Source organism: Sus scrofa, chromosome 4 (assembly GCF_000003025.6).
Source record: "Sus scrofa isolate TJ Tabasco breed Duroc chromosome 4, Sscrofa11.1, whole genome shotgun sequence".
Classification (NCBI taxonomy): Eukaryota; Metazoa; Chordata; class Mammalia; order Artiodactyla; family Suidae; genus Sus; species Sus scrofa.
This window is the reverse complement of record NC_010446.5, coordinates 110,771,294-110,792,495: the sequence shown is the minus strand read 5'-3', so window position 1 is coordinate 110,792,495 and position 21,202 is coordinate 110,771,294. Positions and strand designations below refer to the sequence as shown.

The 21,202-nt window shown below is 46.5% G+C and overlaps 1 protein-coding gene and 1 long non-coding RNA gene across 6 annotated transcripts in view; one reads left to right on the top strand and one right to left on the bottom strand.

The window, feature by feature from the left end:
* Positions 1-14,481, top strand: part of LOC110260358 — a 35,237-nt gene extending 20,756 nt beyond the window's left edge. The window contains exons 3-4 of one of the 2 annotated variants that reach the window (XR_002343531.1): positions 35-165; positions 14,278-14,481. This is a non-coding gene — a long non-coding RNA (uncharacterized LOC110260358). Of the gene's footprint in view, positions 1-34; positions 166-11,886; positions 12,018-14,277 lie in introns of those variants that run through there. The other variant, XR_002343530.1, reaches the window with a different exon arrangement.
* The window catches only part of SORT1 (sortilin 1), a 70,297-nt gene continuing 50,184 nt past the window's right edge, over positions 1,090-21,202 (bottom strand). For 2 of the 4 annotated variants that reach the window (XM_021090071.1, XM_021090072.1), the window contains exons 11-21: positions 19,602-19,708; positions 15,984-16,086; positions 15,526-15,694; positions 14,464-14,654; positions 11,927-12,116; positions 8,795-8,911; positions 7,825-7,933; positions 6,972-7,070; positions 6,322-6,428; positions 5,933-6,056; positions 1,090-5,616 (exon numbers count right to left, since the gene is read on the bottom strand). In XM_021090071.1, coding sequence (XP_020945730.1) covers positions 5,602-5,616; positions 5,933-6,056; positions 6,322-6,428; positions 6,972-7,070; positions 7,825-7,933; positions 8,795-8,911; positions 11,927-12,116; positions 14,464-14,654; positions 15,526-15,694; positions 15,984-16,086; positions 19,602-19,708 — 1,331 coding nt within the window. In that variant the 3' untranslated portion in view covers positions 1,090-5,601. The remainder of the gene's footprint in view (positions 5,617-5,932; positions 6,057-6,321; positions 6,429-6,971; positions 7,071-7,824; positions 7,934-8,794; positions 8,912-11,926; positions 12,117-14,463; positions 14,655-15,525; positions 15,695-15,983; positions 16,087-19,601; positions 19,709-21,202) is intronic. The other 2 variants (XM_013997288.2, XM_021090073.1) reach the window with 1 other exon arrangement.

Below are 21,202 nucleotides of genomic sequence, written 5' to 3'. Positions count from 1 at the left end.
ATTTTTAAAAAGCAGCCTACTGATTCTCTTACAGGAAGTCTTGGAACACTGTGTTAGACAGGATTCCTGACAATAAGAGCACCTTGGATAAAATCCCCTGGAGGAGGACAGTGGGCTCCTGAAGAGCAAGGTCTCCGCCTGGTCGTCTTCAGACCAGGACGCCCGGTGAGTATGCAGTGGAAACACCCCAGATGGCAGGCTGAGCAGCAGTTACGAGGCTTGGCTAAAGGCTCAACGGGGTGGGCAGAAACCTCTCCTAAAAGAAATCTTTTGGAGGTGAGAAAAGTTGCAGCTCTTTGAAGGACCCAAGCCACGTGGATCAGGAAGGACTATGAGTAAGAGTGGCAGGAGCAACACGAGGAGCAAATGAAGGAGAACGTCTTAGGTTGTCATCTGTCAAACCTGCTCTGAGAACATGTAATTCAAGAGAGTAATGATAGGTTGCTGTGCCCAGAAGGAAGTGTAGCAATCAAGACCGAGAAGGTGTGTGGGGTGGGGAACTGGCGGTTCAGGGAGTGAGAACCAGGAAGCCGCTCTTACCAATACCCGTGGGAGGTAGATTTCCATGAGCATAAAGAACAAGAAAAAAGTGAGTTTTCCCCATAAATTATCTAATATCTTTCGTGCTATAATTGGATAGTCCTGGCTTTTTAATTGACTTATTCTCTGGTTGCTGGAGTTTGACTTTTTTTTTTTTTTTTTTTTGTCTCTTTAGGGCCGCACACACGGCATGTAGAGGTTCCCAGGCTAGGGGTGAATTGGAGCTGTAGCTGCTGGTCTACACCACAGCCACAGCAACGTGGGATCCGAGCTGCATCTGTGACCTACACCACAGCTCACGGCAATGATGGATCCTTAACCCACTGAGAGAGGCCAGGGATCGAACCTGCGTCCTCATGGATGGTAGTCGGGTTTGTTAACCACTGAGCCACGACCGGAACTCCTGGAGTTCAATTTTTAAAGCTAGAAAACTGGAAAAGCTTTCATATTAACAAACTGTAACTTAGTCATTTCAGTAGGTCAGGTAATAAAGTCCAGTCTGTTTTATTTCTAACCCAAATATTGCAAATATACAGAGAATTACCAGTACAAAGTTAAACACATCCAGATTTATTTACACAATGCTAGAGAAATTTGAGTTTCATTTCCATTTTGTGGAATTTTATTCCAGGGTCTGGCTTTGTTGTGTAACTGACGGAGGTCATTGAAACTTGATTATCCCACCTCACATGCAATCTTCTGTCTCAAAGGAACAGAAAACTTGGGGTTTTAGCGCACATGCAGTAATGATCTTAATACTGCTTTACACTTGAGTAGGAAGGCAGCTGTCCCACAGCTTGGGGAGGGGGCAGAGAAGTTATAGAACAAGGAGGGACCACATGCTCAGATGGGGAACAAGAGACAAGAGAGGGCTGGGCTACAGGCACACGGGGACCCTGAGCATTTCTGTGCATGAGGCTAGGAGGGCACCTTCAAACCCTCCTCCCTTAGACGTCCAAACACTGGAGGTGGGCAGAATCATTGGGAATGTTCAAGTAATCTGACCACAGACTGAGGGCATGCGAAGGATGAGAACTGCGTTAAAGATTTGGGACAGCTCAATAAATCAGTAACATGTACACTCTACAGTTTATACACGTATATATGTACACATATATATAGAAAGGTACAGATTAGTTTGTTATTCTATATAAACAATGATGCTTAAGAATGTACTGGTGTGAAAAATGCATACAGCAAGTTGGTGAAGACAATTTCAAGTTAATGTTCTGATTCTCATTGTTATAAGTAACCCCAGAAATCAGCATGTTCCTACTATCTCAGTTATCCTCCACGAGGGCGAGGCCCAGGCTCTGCTGGGGCAGGACGGCACTGGCAGAGCTGCCTGAGCTGGGCGAATCGATGGCGGACAGAGAGGAGAGTCTGGCACCTGTGGAGGGCCAGTGCTAAAAGTCAGGTGGCAAATCTTAAACTTTGGTTTTCGTTCAGAGGACATGTAAGTCCATGTTTATTTTTCTGCCTGAGGGAAGATAGTAGCAAAGTTGAAAAGCGGAATCTCTTCCTCTTTGAGCAGTTTGGAACATCCAGGCTTCCTGTGGGGCAAATGGGCCATACCAACACTGAGCAGGGCGAGCTCTAAGCCACTGCATGCTGGAGCAGGGCTCCTTGGACTTTTTCTAAAAGTCTCCCACGGCCTTGATCACAGTACCTGGAGAGAGGAAAGGAGTGCAGGGCCATCCACATCCACTCCAGGAGGCAGGACTGGCCTGGCTTCAGTCATTTCATTATTTTCTTTAGCATTGTGTAAATCACCTCTCTACCTGGATCGTTTGCCTAGAAAATAATGAAATCACCCCAGGTACTGTGATCAAGGCCGTGGGAGAACCAGCTATGGTTCATAGAACCAATGGGGGCCAGCGCATTACTTAACTGTCAGGGATGAAAGGCCAGCTTGGGCATGGAGAGGCCTAGAGGCAAACCTAAGGATGAGAGAGATGCACATGGGAAAGTGTATTCAGAGGCAGACAGCAAATCCTAAGTTTCAGTTACAGCAAATCTACTGAATCTCCGGAGCCCAGACCAGAACTGCCACAGCCTCCAGACACGTTCCTACTTATAGGTGGTGCTCCCACTCAACCAACAGCCTAGGTGTACGCATCCCTGGTCTCAGGTCTCACTAAAATCCCAAGGCCCCTGAAGTCCAAGACGCCTGTCCACAGAGCAGGAAGGACGAGGAGGTCTCCACCTGGATTTCAGCGCTCAGATCACTTTGGACAGTCTGATACGTCCAACCTTATCTTCCAGTGCTAACTTCTATTGCTGATTCATCGCTCTGATATCAAGCCCGAGATTTTACACAACTTTACTTTCCAAGATAGTTCTCCTAACCTAACATCAGTAGGACAAATTATAAATGTTTCCTTCCTAGAAGCTATCATGGCTTTAGGTCTTTGACTCCCTGGCAGATGGCATCCACAGCGAGTGAGGAGGCTGACACAGAAGACTAACTGGCCGGCTTGTTAGCTGGCTGGCCGGCTGGGGTGGACGGCAGAGAGAATGGAGAGGGGTCCCTCATCAGTGGGAAGTCCACCCCCCGCACACTTCACAGTGACTCTCACACATGCAAAATGACCGTTACTTTTGTTTTCAGCCGTGAATACAGGAGAATAAAATCTGTTTACCAAGGTAGCAAAAAAGTGCTAAATACTGCTCTGAAAGAAATGCCACCGATCCCTGGCCTGGAGAACACCTGTAGGAAAGCAGCCCTGCTCCAGGTGTTTGGCACTGGCACACATCAAAGCGTGCAAGAGCACCGAGGACAACCACCTAACACACAGGGCCCCTGACAGTCTAGTCCATCTTGTACCTCAGCTCCATCTCTAATGGGAATACAAGGCTTGCCTTTTTTTTTTTTTTTTTTTTAAATCTCACGAGAATGTTGTGAGGTTCAAACGATATAATGCAAGTGAAAAAGTGCTGCGAAAATTGCTAAGTTCTATAGAAATCCCAGTTGTCATTACAGGCAAAGAGCCCTAATCTTATAGGTTAGAGAAGAATATTAACTTTTCTACATCTTAAAACTAATCAGAGAATGACCATACATATACCCAGGGGGTATACTCAGGAGAAACAGCATGTGGTGTAAGTAGGCCTTTTCAGGGCATCAGATTTATTTCGGGCAGGAGGTGAGGGCATCTGGGACAAGGCCGATACTTTATCGTTGGTGAGCTGGTATATCTTTGGAATTATTTTTAATTGAAAAAAACCTGCAAAATGAATGTGCGTCTCCTCAAAGACTAGTGCTTTCTGGCTCTAAACAAATATTAACTCTCTTCACAAAAACTGCCCTAACTTTATTTTCTAACTGAGCTCCCTGACTCATTTAATTTTACTGCAGTTTCAAAGTCTCTAAAATTCTCCTTCCACTCCCTCCCCCACTTTCCCTGCTGCTGTTGATCCACTCTGGTGAGGAGAGAACTTGGCCATCTGCTCTTGCATTCTGACAAAAGTGAATTTGGCACATTTACTTTTAACTGACTTTCTAGCCATAAAATGAACTAGCAGCAAAATGGCAGTTACCAAAGAATGTCTCGGTCATAATTACTGCGAGAAGTTGTGACCAGCACAGGAGGTCTGCTACGACTGAAAATATACACTGCTATATTCCTGCAGAGCAGGCAGGCTGTATTAAAACTAATGATTACAGCTTTCCATCCCTATGTTATATATGGCCACCCCAAAATCCACCCTGCCACACTTCTAATTTCATTTTTTTTTTAATGTCAAATGGATTTTTAAAATTTAAAATATGAACTTAGGTTGTGATGATGGTTGTACAGCTATAAATAATAAAATTCACTGAATTAAAAAACATATGAACTTAATGTACCACCCAAAACATCAGCTCCACTGGAAGTGTGTTTTTCAGTTGGTTCAGCCAGAATTTTCACTCTTAAGAAGTTACTTGGCAAAGCTGGGAAAAGGGGCTGAGGAGGAAGTCCTGGTCATAAAATTCCTTTTTTTTTTTTTTTTTAAACAAAAGCCTATAAAATCTGAAAAAGTGTCTAGTTGAGGCTCCATGTACAAGAGCGACCTAAGAGGAAGCGAACAAGCAACCATTCTAATGATTCACCGGAGCCAGCGGAGCAGGCAGAGGGGACGTGGAAGCTCGTGCTGTTCCCGCCTCGGGGGCTGCGCCATGCGAGCCACCAGCTCTAGTGAAGGGATGGCTCGGCCCGGGCACACAGCCCGGGCCAGCTGAACCCTGTCCTTGAGCAAGTCCACTGGCACACACACAAAGCATGGCTTGAAAGATTTCGGAAGAAGCAAGAATTTCTCCTTTAAGAGGTGCTAAATCTAGTCCTCTGCTGCTCCTTTCTTTCTGCCCCAAGTGAAAAATATTGCCCTTTAGGTTTTCCTGATTTAGTGTCTTGGAAGCACATGGTTAACTTAGTTGCCAAAGGGCAATTAACAAGGGTACTGCCTAATTAAACCGGGGAAAAGAAAAATCACTGTGGCCTACGGTCCCTGAAAGAAAAAACAAAACAAAACAACAAAGAGCAGGGAACTGTGAGGAGCTGGTATGTGTGTTCTTGGAGCAGGGCTGTCCCCAGTTGGAGAGGGGCTGCCCAGGCTGTGGCAGCCATCGCAGCCTCTGTGCTCTCTCACCAGCACAGCCCAGAGACAGCACCAGGTACTTTGTGAGAGTCGATGCTGAAGCGGGCAGGGGCCCTGGGGCAGGTGCCATGCAAAACATGCAACAGTGGGGTTAGTGAAAAGTTCCCTTCATTTCCATTTCATTTCCCTTCAAAACCAAAACCCAAACCAAAAAGGCCCATGCCCTGCAAAAAGACAGAACTCAAAATGAAAAGTTAAAGGATTAAAAAATTTCCCTCTCTTCTCAGAGCCAATTTTAAGAGTGTTTAGCGCCCCCCACCGCCCCCATTTCTTTAGTGTAGGTCCTTTTGGCTTTGATGGAAGCAGCAGAAACAGAGCTGGGTCCCTTGCAATGGGAATTTATTTCCCCAAGTCGGAGCCACAGGGAGTGTAGGAGGTACTGCGGTTCCATCATCCATGCTTGGTCCCAGCTCCTTTGAGGAGCTATTCCAGGAGGTCCTGAAAAGACAGACATAGGCCATATTATTTATAGACCAAAAAAACCCCATTTTGAAAGCCACTGCCTAGTTCCAGGCCGCCCAAGTCTTACAGCCATTAAGTTACTGCTTCTAGCTCATACCCTCCTTTGTGTCAATCATGTCTTGATCATGAGTAAGGAAATCACTCTTCCATGATGGAGAAGAATAGAAAAAAAGAAGGTATGTATATGGATACAGTAGAAACTGACAGAACACTGTAAATGAACTATACTGTAATGAAAAAAAAATCACTCTTATTAAAAATTTCTGGACCATCCGTCAAGAAGTAGTCTCACCTCATCTGAGTCATCGTGATAACCGCTTTTAGTGGTGTGGGAGGCTGTGTCCAGGGCGTCCACGCCATCCACCCCATTGGCCTCCGCGTGCTGCTGGAGCACAGAGTATCGGTGCACCAGGAACCTGTGGGCAGAAAGCTCTGTCATCCCTCACGTGCTGAGGAGGTGTGCATTTCTTAAAGGACTGGATTTTCTGAGTTGTAAACACTCACAGAGTGAGTCACACACACAGGAAGCACAGCCCATAGTTGGCATATGGAAAATGCCAGGGAAGATGGGGGCCTGATGTTTCAGGAACATCACTTCAACCAGCTAGTCTATGCCAGGGGCAGACCCAACCACCTGCCCTTGGCTGACTTTCTGGTCAGACTGACCTCTACGTTCCTTACCTTCCCCCACAGACGTATTTCTTCACAATGAGCACTCCGGCTACGACTGTGACCAGCATCAGTCCCACAGTGGCCAGGATAATGGGAACAGAACTTGACTTGGAATTCTTGATAAATTAAAACAGAAACATAAAGTTTCAGGTGTGCATATGCGAGGACTGAATTCAAAGAGGCTGCTCATACCCCAATTTCTCTGTTGAATGATCTGCAGTCTCTAGGCACTTCATGCTGGTACTCTGCCACACACCCCCGCCCCCAAGATGAACCACCTCAGTGCTACCAGAATATCACAGTGGGCAGGGTAGCCAGAACTTCAACTGCCTTGAAGCTGTCAGAATGGTGGAAACTCAGTGGCATCAATGTCAAAGAAACACTGGAAGCTATGGCACGTACCGAGATCAAATGGTACTTGTGACTGTCCCCACTACCACTGTTTATACACCTTGGAGCTTATAAGGCTGGGGCAGGAAAGGCAGACGGTGATAATAAGTGGGCTGAAGGAATCTAGAACAGGGCTGATACCTGGGAAGAAGCTGTGACAGTGCTATGTCAGGCAGGCCATCCTGTGACACCAAGACTGATTTTTTACTGAATCTCTTGTATGTTTTTACAAATAAGCTTTTTCATATCATTGTTTGAGTGTGACCTACCTGCTTCTGGGTGGGAGATAGGGAGTGTGTGTTTTCAGTGTATCCAAGAGGAGGCGGAGCTGGATTCTGGGACAGGTTGTGTCCCTGTGGGCGGGAGTCCTGTGCAATCACACACACAAACACTCTGAGGACAGCCCCCGGGGTTCGGGGCGGGGATGCACAGGAGGGGCTTGCCTCCTGACAAGTACACACACCCACACATTCTTCTCCCACTGCCTTTTAAATCCCACCCCTTGTCAGGCCCTCACCCTTAGGTAGGCCGTCGCGGACTGTGGATTATCCACTTCTCAATTTCCAGATTAGGAACCTGGGGCCCACAATTTGCTGTCCCACATCACACGGCTGGTCCAGTGCTTCTTTATCAAGAGGTTTCCTCTTTATCATATTCCCATATCCCAGCTAGAAACTTGCTCCTAAATCAAAACCAGCCCACTCTTACCACAGTTGTTGTCCATCCTGAACACACATGGCATGACTCAGCACAGAGACCCCCCCAGCTATGGCCCAGTGCTCTTCCTGTCCACGTGTGCAGACTCCAGCCCTTTACAGCCAAACCTCTGGAGTCTAAATGACTCGGTGCTTCATGAATGTCCTTAACCCTATGCGTCTAAGACTTGAGAAAACTTTACCAAATACTACTTCTTTCCCAGACAAAAAGGTTTTCAGTAGATGAGCTTATCACTGGGTCCTGTGACCATCCCCCATCCTAACAGTGTCCTGTGCAAAGGGAAGCCTGACAAAAGCAATCTGGCCACTTGTATTTGGCAGTACAAGTCCTGACGCTCTCGCTTTGACTATTCCTGGCAGAGCATGAGACCCTACTTGTACCTAAACCAGATCTACTTTAACATACCTGTTTTTCTGGACTCAAAAAGTTGCTCGTGCATTTCTTTTTTAAGTCTTTTACTTCTCGAGCTGGATTCACTCCACCCTGGCATCTGTCTCCTGGAATTTTCCGGTACCTGAGAGGCAGAGAAAATGTGCTAACAGAACACAAGATTCCTGGATTCTTGCGTACTTCCTGAAAACGAGTTACTTCCTCCCACCATCTTTCAGGTCATGGGGAGATTTGCCAGGGGCTCTGGGGATATTCTGCATAGTCTGGCCCCTGGGTAGACCGTGTGCCCCCTGTCTTGCTGCAGGGGCATGCTGCCTGTCTGCCTTAAGAGGCCGTGCCAGGAGTTCCCATCGTGGCACGGTGGTTGACGAATCCAACTAGGAACCATGAGGTTGTGGGTTCGATCCCTGGCCTTGCTCAGTGGGTTAAGGATCTGGCATTGCCGTGAGCTGTGGGGTAGGTCCCAGATGTGGCTTGGATCCCGCACTGCTGTGGCTGCGGCGTAGGCCAGCGGCTAGGGCTCCAATTAGACCCCTAGCCTGGGAATCTCCATGTGCCTCGGGAGCGGCTCTAGAAAAGGCAAAAAAGACAAAAAGCAAAAACAAAAAAAACAAAACAAGAGGCCGTGCCAGAGAAACTGTGACCTGGGAAAGCACATCGGCATGGGCTGGTGGGCTGCGTGGTACACAAAGGAGGGAGGGAGGCAGTGAGGTGCCTCCAGAGCAGCATGTACCCCGGCGGCTATCTGCACTCAAATTAATTACAATTACTGCAGTTCCTCAGTCACATGAGTGTCAATAGCCGCACAGGCTAGTGGCTATGTATCAGACACAGCAGGTTAGAGAGTATTTCCATCATCAGAGAAAGTTCTGTTAGGCAGTATTTTTCTAGAGTGCTCCAAAATTCTGCTCAGATCTGTGTGGAGGGGCAGCTTCACTCTGCACGTAGAGACACGGGCCTGATACAGGAGAAGCGGCCGGCTCACCCATTTGTCGTCAGGTGCTCTTCTCTCCCATACAGACAAAACTCTAGGTCATGGCCCTTCAGTTCTGGCTGTTCGACACACTTGGAGTCGTTTTCTGGACGGAAGTAGCCAAAATCACTGCAAGAATCAGCAAATAAGGTATCTTTCAAAGTTGCTGGAAGACAGGAAGTGACTCGCAAGGAAGGCTCTATGTGGGGCAGTGGATGCTTATGATTCCAGGCTCAGGCTGCCAGAAAGCAGCTCAGGAAGGCCTGTGACAGCTATAAAGAAGCTGTTTTAGGGAAAAACACATATGCGGAGGGCGTAATGGAGGAAAGAATAGCTTACGGCCTCCTAACTCCTTGAGCTAGGAGGCCCGCACAGAGTGTGCAGGCTCCGGGAAAGGAATGAGTGCCTCCAAGAGGTGGGGCCACACGCAACAAAGACACAGGGAACTACTGCATCCACGACAGAGCTAAATCTGGGACACTTGGCAATTCTTTTATCTCTAAATAACTCATGTTCTATCCATGGGGTGCATGTCAAGTCTTTCCTGCCTTCCCCACTTCTGTGTTCCTTTTAGCTTCTTAGATGGCCCCTGCCACCAATGTGAATACTCTTGCTCGCCCTCCAGTCCATCCCTTCTCTCCGTAGTGCCACCCATCTGCTCCCCCCTCTGCCTTCCCCAAAGAATGACACACTGTCTCCTCTCTGAGGCTGACCCTGACATGAGCGGCCTCGGCCTCACCCTCCCTGGTGCCTGGGGGTGGGGGAGGCTTGCTTCACGGACCACCAGTCCCACTCACCGGGCAGCTTCTCCTCTGCCTGCACCTGTCCTCTCCTTTCACCATCCCCCTCCCCCTTACTGGCGACTAAAACTTGTAGGTTTTACCTCTTTTGAGCCCTAATCCGACATTTCCAAATACCTGCTGGAGAGGTATAATAAACAAATAAATATACCTCCAATAAGTAAAATGTTCAAAGTACATCATGTTTCCTCCTCCGTGGCAGCCTCTCCTGTCATTTCCTTAGGTTTGTCCACGACACACCTCCTTCCCACCATCTAAGCTGGAAACTCAGCCTGAGCGTCCCTCATCTGGACCTGCTCACGTCCTCCTTGTGACTTCTGTGACCCCCCTCGGGGCCTGTCTTCCAGCACGGCCTTCCTCATCACGCTGTCTGGTGTCTATGCTCACATCAGTCTGCTGGCTTTAACGACCTGCTGCTTCCCGGATGTGCATGGTCAAATCCTACGGCTTGTCAGGGCTCAGCTCAAATGCCACCTCATCTACAAAGCCTTCTCTGATCCAACTCCTTTCAGCTCTGGAGGGAACAGTCTCTCCCGTCTCTAAATCTCCAAAACACCACCTGTTTCAGACGTAATTATGTGTATCTTACCAGGAGTGCCCATGACAAACATTCCATTATTACTTTGCACTAACCTGTGCATAGCATAGTATTTGTGAATATTTGATGAATTATACATGCTGCTTGTACTTCTGACAAATATTTAGGGGAGACGGTAGAGAGAACAAAAGATACAGAAGACATCACCCTTCCAATAGCAAGGAGACACTTCTGGCAAAAATTTCATGTGTTCAGGCCAAACTTTCAGAGCCCATACTCTTCCACTCACAAGTACACATTTCTCAAGCATGTGGTGTACCGGGTACAGGCTCTGGGGCTGAACTGCCAAGTTCAATCTCAGCTCTGCCACTTCCCTGCTAAATGACTGGGCAAGTTATTCACAGCTCTCTGTGCCTTCGCTTTCTCCCTTTGTGAAATGGAAATAACCACTGTGGCTGTCTCAGAGGGCTGCTCAGGACAGTGCCTGCTACCGAGGTGGTGCTCGAGCATGTCAGCTGCGCCATTAGGACTGTATGATTATCAAATGCAATATGCACTCAAGGAGCCTAGAGTTTCATGGTGGAACCCAATCAGACACAATAATTAAAATATAGTAAGTGCTGTAACAGGCATACTACAGGAGCCTAGATGAGGAAAAACTGGGGAAGGCTTTAAGGAGGTGGTATCTAAGCTAAGTATTAAAGGCCAAATAGGACTGCACCAGCTTGGGGTTCAAGCAGGGAGTGTGGAAAGACTTCCAGGCCAAAGCAGCAGCATATGCAGTGGCATGAGCTCTGGGGAAGCAGAGCCTGTCTGGAAGACAGCAGAAGCTCAGGTAATTAAGAGCCTAGCCTACGTGCAGTTCACGATGGGAGACCGCCCTTCAGAGTTTCACAGGGTCAGCAAGCTCTAGCCCCACTGTACCGTCGAAGTGATCGGAGTGGTATTTTTCCAGTGGAAATAGGCAAGAGGGACCGTGGCCATCCCTCATACAGATACGAGCCACATGGGAGGAAACACACTGGGTCAGCTTGGGGTCTGCTCAGTCCCCTCTTCTCTGTCACCTGTGGTTCAGGAGAACATGCCTGCCATCTGCCTCCCTTGTTTCCAGATGCACTCTTACGTCTTGTATCCAGGTAACGAGTTCTATAGAATTACTTCCTGTCATGTGAAGCAGTTCCTCTTGTTTGCCTCATGTGACCTTGCTTAGGCTACTGAGGCACTCCCTTCCCCTGTATAATCAACTTACCCAATGCCAGCCAAGCAACTAACCTTTAAGCCTGGACGGTCCAAACCTCTAGGGTGTTCACTACAACGCCTCCAAAGCCTTGATGGGACATACGGACCATATGTACTAATGTCACCTCCTCCATCAGGACAGAACTTTGAGTCTTGCAGACGACCCCAAACCCAGGCCGTCAAGCTGTTCACTAAAGTCCAATTACCTCTTAGCTCCAAACCACTTTTCTTGGTGTTTCTGTCCTATCATCTTCTCTCTCTCTCCTTTTTAAATCTCTGTCTCCTTATATATCTCTCTGCTTCCCACCATTGCGAAGGCAGGATTTCTGGGGGTTGCGGCTGGCTCTGCCCAATAATTAAGTATCTGATACAACAGTAGTATCTGCCCAATTACTAACAACTGTGGTTCCCTTTTCCTGTCCTCAATTTCCTTCATAAGATGCTGAGATGCAACGGTTCTCCACTCTTGAGGAAGAAGGGGAAGAAAAGGATTTAAATGTTTTTCAACTATCTTTTGCCTCCTCCAGTACAGGGAGGGGCTGACAGGGATCTGAGAGATGCCAATACCAGAGGAAGTCCTCCAGGGAACAGGGACAGACGGACGGCTGCTTGGTCACAACATAGTCCCGACCATTCTGACAGACGGACGACTTGCGCAGCCGGAGGTACTGTTCCTTATAGCCTAAAATGCAGCCATCTCCATAATCCCCAGGGTCCGTGGAGTGAGCCAGCCATACGGTGTAGTCCTTCTCTTCACCTAAATGAAAGACAGGCTGTTCAGGAGACGGCACGGTACAGAGCCCACCCACGTGAGGCACCTGCCAGGCTAAGGAAGAACGAGGAAAGGGAAACTCGGGTGTCTGCTTCAACCTACTGCTTCCTTTTGGAACTGCAAATGCAAGTTACATTCGTAGGCGCCTGTGAGCAAGCGCCCTTTCCTTGTGCCAGAGAAGTCTTTGCATCTCACTGCCCACTTGAGTTTTAGGAAGAACCTTATTTGTTTTGAAGTGGGAAGGTAGAGGGAGAAGCTCCATGGTTCCTTTCAGACTGAGAGGCGCTGTCTTCAAGGCTTGTGTACCTGTGCCCCTGGTCAGCAGCATGTGTCAGGGGTAAGCAACCAGATGTTCACCTTAAGGACAAGGTACCGATTAGCCAAAAGCATAGGTTTAATTTCACTAAGGGTTAGTTTGCTTCAAACAGAAGGGAAGACTTATTAACTCTTGCTGACAGGCTTTCAAATGAAGACTGTTGATGACAGTAACCTGGCTTAGTGTATCCTATCATCCACTCCCAGAAAAATGACTCAAAAAGCTGTGGCCTAAAGACTGTGGATTAGGTTTTTATCTTCAGGATATGAAGACCAGCACAGAGCCTGTTACAGAGCAGGTGCTTAACCAATCCTTTAATGATGTTAAACTTGAGGGATAACTGTAATGCTGCCTGCTGAGGGCGAGTTTCTTTGCAGCCTGTCTAATGAATTTAAACTCTCTGGTTTTAAGTCATATTGAAACATCTTATAGAAAAGTCAGATCCAAACCAAGTGCTTCTGCTCCCTACAAGAGTCACTGAGGAGTTCCCGTCATGGCTCAGTGTTAACGAATCTGACTAGGAACCATGAGGTTGCGAGTTCGGTCCCTGCCCTTGCTCAGTGGGTCAAAGTTCCGGCGTTGCCGTGAGCTGTGGTGTAGGTTGCAGACACAGCTCGGATCCTGCGTTGCTGTGGCTCTGGTGTAGGCCGGCAGCTACAGCTCCGATTCGACCCCTAGCCTGGGAACCTCCATATGCCGCAGGAGCGGCCCAAGAAATGGCAAAAAGACAAAAAAAAAAAAAAAAAAAAAAAAAAAAAAAAAGTCACTGAGTTAACATGCTGAGGAAATGGGCCCCTAATACATTGTTGTCACTTTTTCTCCAGTTTTTCCTTTTTTTGGCCGCCCCACAGCATATGGAGTTCCCAGGCCAGGGATCAGATCTGAGCTGCTTGCAACCTACACTGCAGCTGTGGCAACGCTGGATCCTTTAACCCACTGTGACAGGCGCTGCATTTTTTTTGGGGGGGGGGAGGCATGTGCATGGCATGCTCCTGGGCCAGGAATCAAACCTGTGCCACAGCAGTAGCTAGAGCCAGAGTAGTGACAATGCCAGATCCTTCACCCACGAGCCACCAGGGTACTCCCAGGTTTTTTTTGTTTTTGTTTTTGTTTTTTAAATCCTCCATATTTTCAGTATAATGTCAGCATCTTTGGCATTAGAGGCCTGGGATATGATTCTTGCAATGAGTATTTTAACTCCTCTTCTGAAGCTATTTTCTGGGCCTTTAACATGCCCTCCAGTTTGAAGTCACAGCATTCTGAAATGGTTGGTGTGGGCGTCATGGCTGCCCAGTAACCAGCCTAGAATCTCACTTGTGACTGACATTCAAGCCAAACTCTGCATGAAAACTTCCTCACTTCAACATTTTGATAAGTGACACAATCAATCAGATACTCTTTGCAACACACTTTTTTGAAGTTTCCTTTTCATAGTTCTGTTGTAGTCAAGGTGAAAAAACTCTGAAGTTTAATGAAATAATTTTAGACAAACATAAACATGCATTATCCATGCTGATAAAATGGCAAAGAGATCTAACAGTGCAAGGCAATACTCTCCTATATGTCCACATATGGCTGGACTGAACTGAGATTTACTATAAGGCTGAGTGCAAAATATACACGGGATTTTGAGGACTTAACTTAGAAGAAAAATAATGCAAAATATTTCATTAATAATTTAAAATATTGTTTACATGTTGAAATGATATTTTGGATATACTGAAATAATTATACTAATATGAATCTTACTTCTTTTCCTTTCACAATGTAGCTAGCTGATAGAATAATTTAAATTATATATGGGGCCCCTGTTTTATTTCTCTTGGACAGAGCTAATCCAGAGAGATGTGCTCTTCAGATACCGTTCCACTGCCTGCTCACCCATATGGAACATCCTTCAATCCTCTTTCATAGACATGACTGCCTTACTCCAGCCAGAAGAAATTAAACTGATTTGGTTATTTAGGAAAACGGGCTCACAAGTTTCTGGAAGAAGAGGTCAAAGCAGACACTCACAGTTCCTTTCAAGGATATCTTTAAAGTCGATGGTGTAGGAGACCCACTGGCGAGTCAGGAAAGACTCTGTGAAACCCCAGATGCTGATGTTCATGGACCGAGCTCCGGGTTCGGAGGCCAGGCCAGTGAAGTAGATAGGCTCCCTGCTAAACACGTAGGTTTGCCAGCACTGACCTTCGTCTGTGGAGAACCTGAAGCCACAATGAGAGAAAGATCACGACACAGGATCAACATTTAGGAGAATGACAGGAAACCAGGCCGGCTGTTTGATCTCAGATCAGAGAAAAACGCTCATATTTAGATGATGACTTACTGACTGACAATTATATTAATCTTTAATGCCTGTTGTTACCAGGGAAAAGGGATTCACTCAAATAGTATGGAAGAAAATGTCTTTATAAAAATTCTCCCAAAGGAAAGAGAGGATAGTGACCCATGTAAGAATGGGCTTCTGAGTCAACACACAGAAGTTATTTAATACGAATTTGGTGGGGTTTTTGTTTGTTTGTTTTTGTCTTTTTAGGGCCGTACTGGCGGCATACGGAGGATCCCAGGCTAGGGGTGGAATCAGAGCTGTAGCCACCGACCTACCCCACAGCCACTGCAACGTGGGATCCAAGCTGTGTCTGTGACCTACACCACAGCTCACGACAATGTCAGATCCTTAACCCACTGAGCGAGGCAGGGATGGAACCCAGTCCTCATGGATGCTAGTTGGTTCCATTAACCACTGAGCCATGAAGGGAACTCCTTAATAAGAATTTGTACTTAAGGAGTCATTTTCCATCCAGAGTGCTTACAGGCTTCCATAATATTCTTGTGCGGAGAGAGAAGGGTAATTTTTTTTTTAATGTGATGAAAAATGTTGGCTAGAGGGAGTCAAGGGAAAAACAAAGCCATTTAATTTGAGTTACTCTGAATGCAATCCCTTCAAGAACCTTCCCTACAGTCTACAGAAGGCACAAATCTGAATCAGGGTCTGTAATCCCCACAAACGAACTGAAAACATCCCACAGGTGCCCTGTCTGCAGACAGTGTGGGTGGAGCAGAGCTCATGCATACTTAATCACATTGATAGGATGGCTGCTGTGCTCGATGGCTACAATGATGCCCCCGGAATCCAGGATGGTGTAATAGTGGGGTCCTTCCAGCATCTTCAGCCAGGAGTAACCCCCGTCATCTGAGATGTACACATCTGGGATCATCACTGAGATGGCATCTCCCACGCTACCTGCAACACAATCCACCATCTCATCAGCACACATCAGCAATGAAACAGGATTTACTGTCACCGATGTCATCATTTATTTCCCATCATGCTCCTGTGACAGGAAAAAGGGCACTGACAATTTGGTAAAGGGAGAAATCTTGTCACTCTCTGATGGAAGTCTACGAAAAACCCACAGAATCACTGTCTTGCAAGAAGTTCTACAAAGGCTGGTAGCAGCCACGCTGAAGGGTTTTCTTACAGTCTCTGTGCTCAACTGCTCCTCCCCTGGCAGGAGAGACAGGCTGCTCACCGTGGGCGATGACTATGCCGACAGCATTGGGCTCTGAGAGTGGGGCCATTGGGACATTTAGTTTCTGGGAGATGCTGTAGGAAGCGTGAATATGAAGGCTGCACTGTGGAAAGAAACCAAAGCTTAAATTAAACCCAAGCACTTTTTTTTTTACTCATTTCTCAAGTCTAATAGGCTTTGAACTTACTAACCCAGACCTAAGTGAGATACTCTTGTTTTTTTGTTTTTTTTAAATTGTGGTAAAAGTCACATACCATGAAATTTACCACCCTAACCACTTTCTTTTTTTGGCCGCATACGCAGCAGATGGAAGTTCCTAGGCACGGAGATGATGTTGGTCCTTAACCTACTGCACCACAGCAGGAACTCCCCACCTTATCTCTTTTGAAGTACGGTTCAGTAGTATTAAGTACACTCACACTGTTACACAACCATCACTATTACCCATCTCTGGAACTTCTTCATCCTGCAGAACTGAAATTCTGTGCCCATTTAATAACAAATGCCCACTCCGCCTTCCTCCAGACTCTGGCAGTCACCACTCTGTCTTTATAAATTTGACTACTCTAGGTAACTCACATAGGTGAAACCACACAGTATTTATTCTTTCGTGACTGCTCAGTTCACCTGGCACAATTTCCTTACAGCCCATCCATGCTGTAGCATCTGTCAGGATTTCCTGCCTTTTTAAGGCTGAATCTTATTCCATTGTATTTATTTTGCTGGTTCATTCCTCTATCGATGGACACCTGGACTGCTTCCATGATCTAGCTCTGGTAAATAATGCTGCTGTGAACATGCATGTGCCAATATCTCTTGAGACCCTGCTGTCAATTCCTTGGGATATATACCCAGAAGTGGATTTGCTGGATCATATGGCAGTTCCATGTTTAATTTTTTGAGGAACCATCATACTGTTTCCATACTGGCTGCACAATTTTCATTCCCACTAGCAGTGTACAAGGGTTCCAATTTCTCTACATCCTCATCAACACTTGTTATTTTGTGTTTTTGTTTTTTGGATAGTAGCCATCCTAGTGGGTCTGTGGTGATCTCTCACAAATCATTTTTTTTTAGGGCCACACCTATGGCATATGGAGGTTCCAGCTAGGGACTGAATCAGAGCCGCAGCACACAGGAGCCAAGCCATGTCTGCGACCTACATTGCAGCTCAGGGCAACGCCAGATAGTCAACCCACTGAACAAGGCCAGGGACAGAACCCTCATCCCCATAAATACTAGTCAGGTTCATTAACCACCAAGCCATGAGGGGAACTCCACAAATCAATTTTTTGATTTGCATTTCCCTAATAATTTCCCTAGTAATTACTGATACCTAACATCTTTTCATGTGCTTATTTGCCATTTGTATATTTTCTTCAGAGACATGGCTATCAAGTCCTTTGCCCATTTTTAATTTGGGTTATTTGGTTTTTTGTTGTTGAGTTATAGGCTCAGTGGATATCTTGATTCTGATATGCATGAGTATATTTGGGAAAAATTATGCAATTATTTTATCATGCATAATCTGTCTTAGTTTATTTTATTCGTGCATTACACCAAAGCCTTTGATCAATATCTAAAGTATGGTTCCACACAAACCTGATGAATGCCTACATATTTCAGATACTGTACAAGATGTGGTGGTGATCTGAAATAAGACCCAGTTCTGTCTTTAAGAAACATTTCTCAAAGTTCCCTTGTGGCACAGCAGGTTAAGGATGCAGTGTTGTGTAGCTGTGGTATAGGTTGCAACTGTGCTGCAGATTTGATCCCTGGCCTAGGATCTTCCACATGCCACAGGTGTAGCCAAAAAGAAAAAAAAGAAAAGAAAAGAAAAAAGAAAACATTTCTCAGACACTAGTAGAGGTATAGTGCCTTCGTTTTTCTTTTTTTTTTAGGGCTACACCCACAGCATATGGAAGTTCCTAGGCTAGGGGTTGAATCAGAGCTGCAGCTGTAGGCCTACACCACAGCCACAGCAATGAGGGATCCAAGCTGCACCTGTGACCTACACAGCATCTAGCAATGCTAGATCCTTAATCCACTGAGTGAGGCCGGGGACTGAACCTGTGTCTTCATGGATACTAGTCAGGTTTGTTACTGCTGAGCCACAATGGGAACTCTGAAAATTAGTGCTTTAAAAGAGGTTCAGATTGGTTAAAATATCAATTTATGACATGAATATTTTACTGCAGTACAAAAAGCCTTAAGCAAACTTGAAGTGGAATGAAGAGGCATGATCAGCTCTAAATGAAAGGGGACACTGAGGCTGGCTAGGACTTCCGCTAACCCCAATGAGCTGGGGCAGGGGAGACAGATACAACCTCCTCAGGAATAACATGGGCAAAAGGCACAGGCAGGGTGTTCAGGGAGCAGTGGAGGTTACAAGTGTGGTAAAGTGGGCAATGACAATAAAAAGGCAGAAGAAAGCCTGACGGGAGGAGCAGGCCTTTATGCACCAGGTCACAGGAAAAGGGGAACCAAAAAGGGTGCTGGGGAGGGACAGACATGGCAGTGTGTGGCGGCAGGGTCAGTCAAGAGGCCACTGAGCCTGCCTTAGGCTTAAGGTAGGAGGCAGGTGCAGGGCTCGGCCGGGCCAGGGGGATGGGAGAAGGGGAGCAGGTGGGGCAGAGAGACTCCACAACACTCACGAATACAGAGAGGGAGAGAGTGTGCTGGGGGTGGTGTAGGTACACTTATCACACGCTGCCTGAGGCTCTTCAAACAAAGCCCAAAGCCCAGCCTCGACAACAGAATGCATGTCAGCCATAGGTACTCTGAAGAGAGCGTGGAACTACCAACACTGTCATTTTTTCTTTTCCTTTTTTTTTTTTTTTTAAGGGCTGCACCTGAGGCATATGGAGGTTCCCAGGCTAGGGGTCGAATCCGAGCTACAGCTGCTGGCCTACACCACTGCCACAGCAATGCAGGATCCAAACTGCATCTGTGACCTACACCACAGCTCACGGCAATGCAGGATCCTATAACCCACTGAGCGAGGGGCCAGGGATCGAACCCACATCCTCATAGATACTAGTTGGGTTCATTACCACTGAGCCACAATGGGAACTCAACACTGTCACTTTTGGAGAAAACTCCCAGGGTTTTGCTAAGCTCATCTCAAATTCTCTAAGAGTCAGGCACAAAGCTTGCTTTGCTTTTCTTCTTGCCGTCAAGACCTGTCACTTGTGGACCTCCTGGAGCCTTTGTATTTCTAGTCTCAGTCTCTCTTCAGAGGGCTCAGCCCCTGCTCCACATGCCATACTGGCTACGTGGGGGCTGGCAGAGGGGAAGAGAGGCCACGTTCTCCTCCATCTGTTTCTGGCTGGCATGGCTCCACACTGCTCGTGAACGGCTGGTCTGGGGCTTTCTATGGAATTCCTGAAGTCTCACAGCTGTCACAAATTATTAGTTTTGGTCTTCTTTAAAAGACAGATAAACCCTACTATTTTGTCTTCTCTTCACAGTTCCTATTTCCTACATCCTAGTTAATGTCACCTCTCCTTTCCAAACTTTCCATCTCAAGCTGTGGACCCTTGTTAATTACAAAACTTCTTTATTCAAAAGCCTGGCAATAGTAAGAGCAGAACATATAACAGTTGGAGTAAAACAAACCTCGTTCTTATTTTTTGCGGTAGCGTCACATTCACTGTTTTCAGGCTTCCTCAGGTGTTTCCACCTTCCTCCTTGGTCAAAAGTGATCATAGTCTGGATAGAATTATCTGAATGGGAAAAGGATGGTATTAGGCCTGATGCACTGGAGACGTCCTATTAAATTCAGTTTATCATTGTGTAACTCTCTCCTAAGGGAGACTATGTAACACCATCTGACCCCTGAAGTCCCACAAGCTTGTGACATCCACTGGGACGGCTCAGTGCTGGGGGCAGCAGCACTCTAAGCATGATATTTGAAGGAGGTCTTGCCACGTGAACAGGACACAGCTGATCCCAGAAACTATCCAGTCTGATACTCTTGAAAAAAGACACTTATTTTTTTCTTTTTTTGCCATTTCTTGGGCCGCTCCTGCGGCATATGGAGGCAACACTGAGCAAGGCCAGGGATCAAACCCGCAACCTCGTGGTTCACTAGTCAGACTCGTTAACCACTGAGCCACGACGGGAACTCCGAAAAAAGACACCTTTTATTTCCTTACCAGTACAAACAGGCTGACACCTAGTCATCTTGCTTGCCTGCTTGCCTTGGAAGTAACACCTACAGAGGGAAGGCATTCTAATCTTGACTCTCGCAAGGCCGTGAATGTCAAGACTGAATGTCCTGGCACAGGCCTCCGTTAATTCCCCCTCTCCACCTTCTTCCCCTCTTATACCTTTTCTTTTTTTTCATGTGTCTTCCCCTTTCTCTATTTGTAGTGATATAAACTGTTGCAGGTTTAAATTCAGATATTGTACTTTGATTTTTTTTAAAGGAAAATTTAAAAAGGCAAATAAAGGAAAAGTCATTTATTAAACAAAGGTTTATTGCGTGCCCACTATGTGAGAACTGCTGTAGGGCTTTGGGAATACATCAGTGAGCAAAACGGGAGAAAAAACTATGAAATACACATTCTAGTAGGGGTGAGACAGACCCATACTAGATATTGTAAGTAGGTAAATTACATGGTATATCAGAAAATAAGTGTCATGGACACTGAGGCATATGGCACAATGGCCAACGGGGACCTGCTGTAGAGCACAGAGAACTCTACCCGGTATCCTGTGATCATCTATGTAGGAAAAGAATCTCAGAGAGAACAGATGTGTGTGTATATGTATGACTGGGTCACTTTGCTGTGCAGCAGAGATTATCATAGCCTTGTAGATTAACTATACTTCAATAAAATGTAAAGAAAATTAAAGAAAAGAGTGCCATGGAAACAACCTGCACAGCTAGTGGGGGACTAAGAATGAGTGTGGGCTGGGGAGAGGCAGACTAAAATTTAAAAATAGGATAATCTGGGCAGGTCTCCTGAGAAAGTTATGTGACCAAAGACTGGGAGGAAGACGGTGTCAGCCTTGCAGACATCTGGGGGAGGAGAGAACAGCCAGTGCCAATCTCTAAGCCACAGACCTGCGATCTGATGTGTATAAGGACTGGAGAAGGCTGGGGTGAGCACGGGAGAGCGAGCAAAGGAGAGGAGGGTCAAAGGTGGGGTCCGGGTGGAGATAGGGGGCCAGCACCACTCTTACGTTGTAGACAACTGCAAGGTCTTTACAAA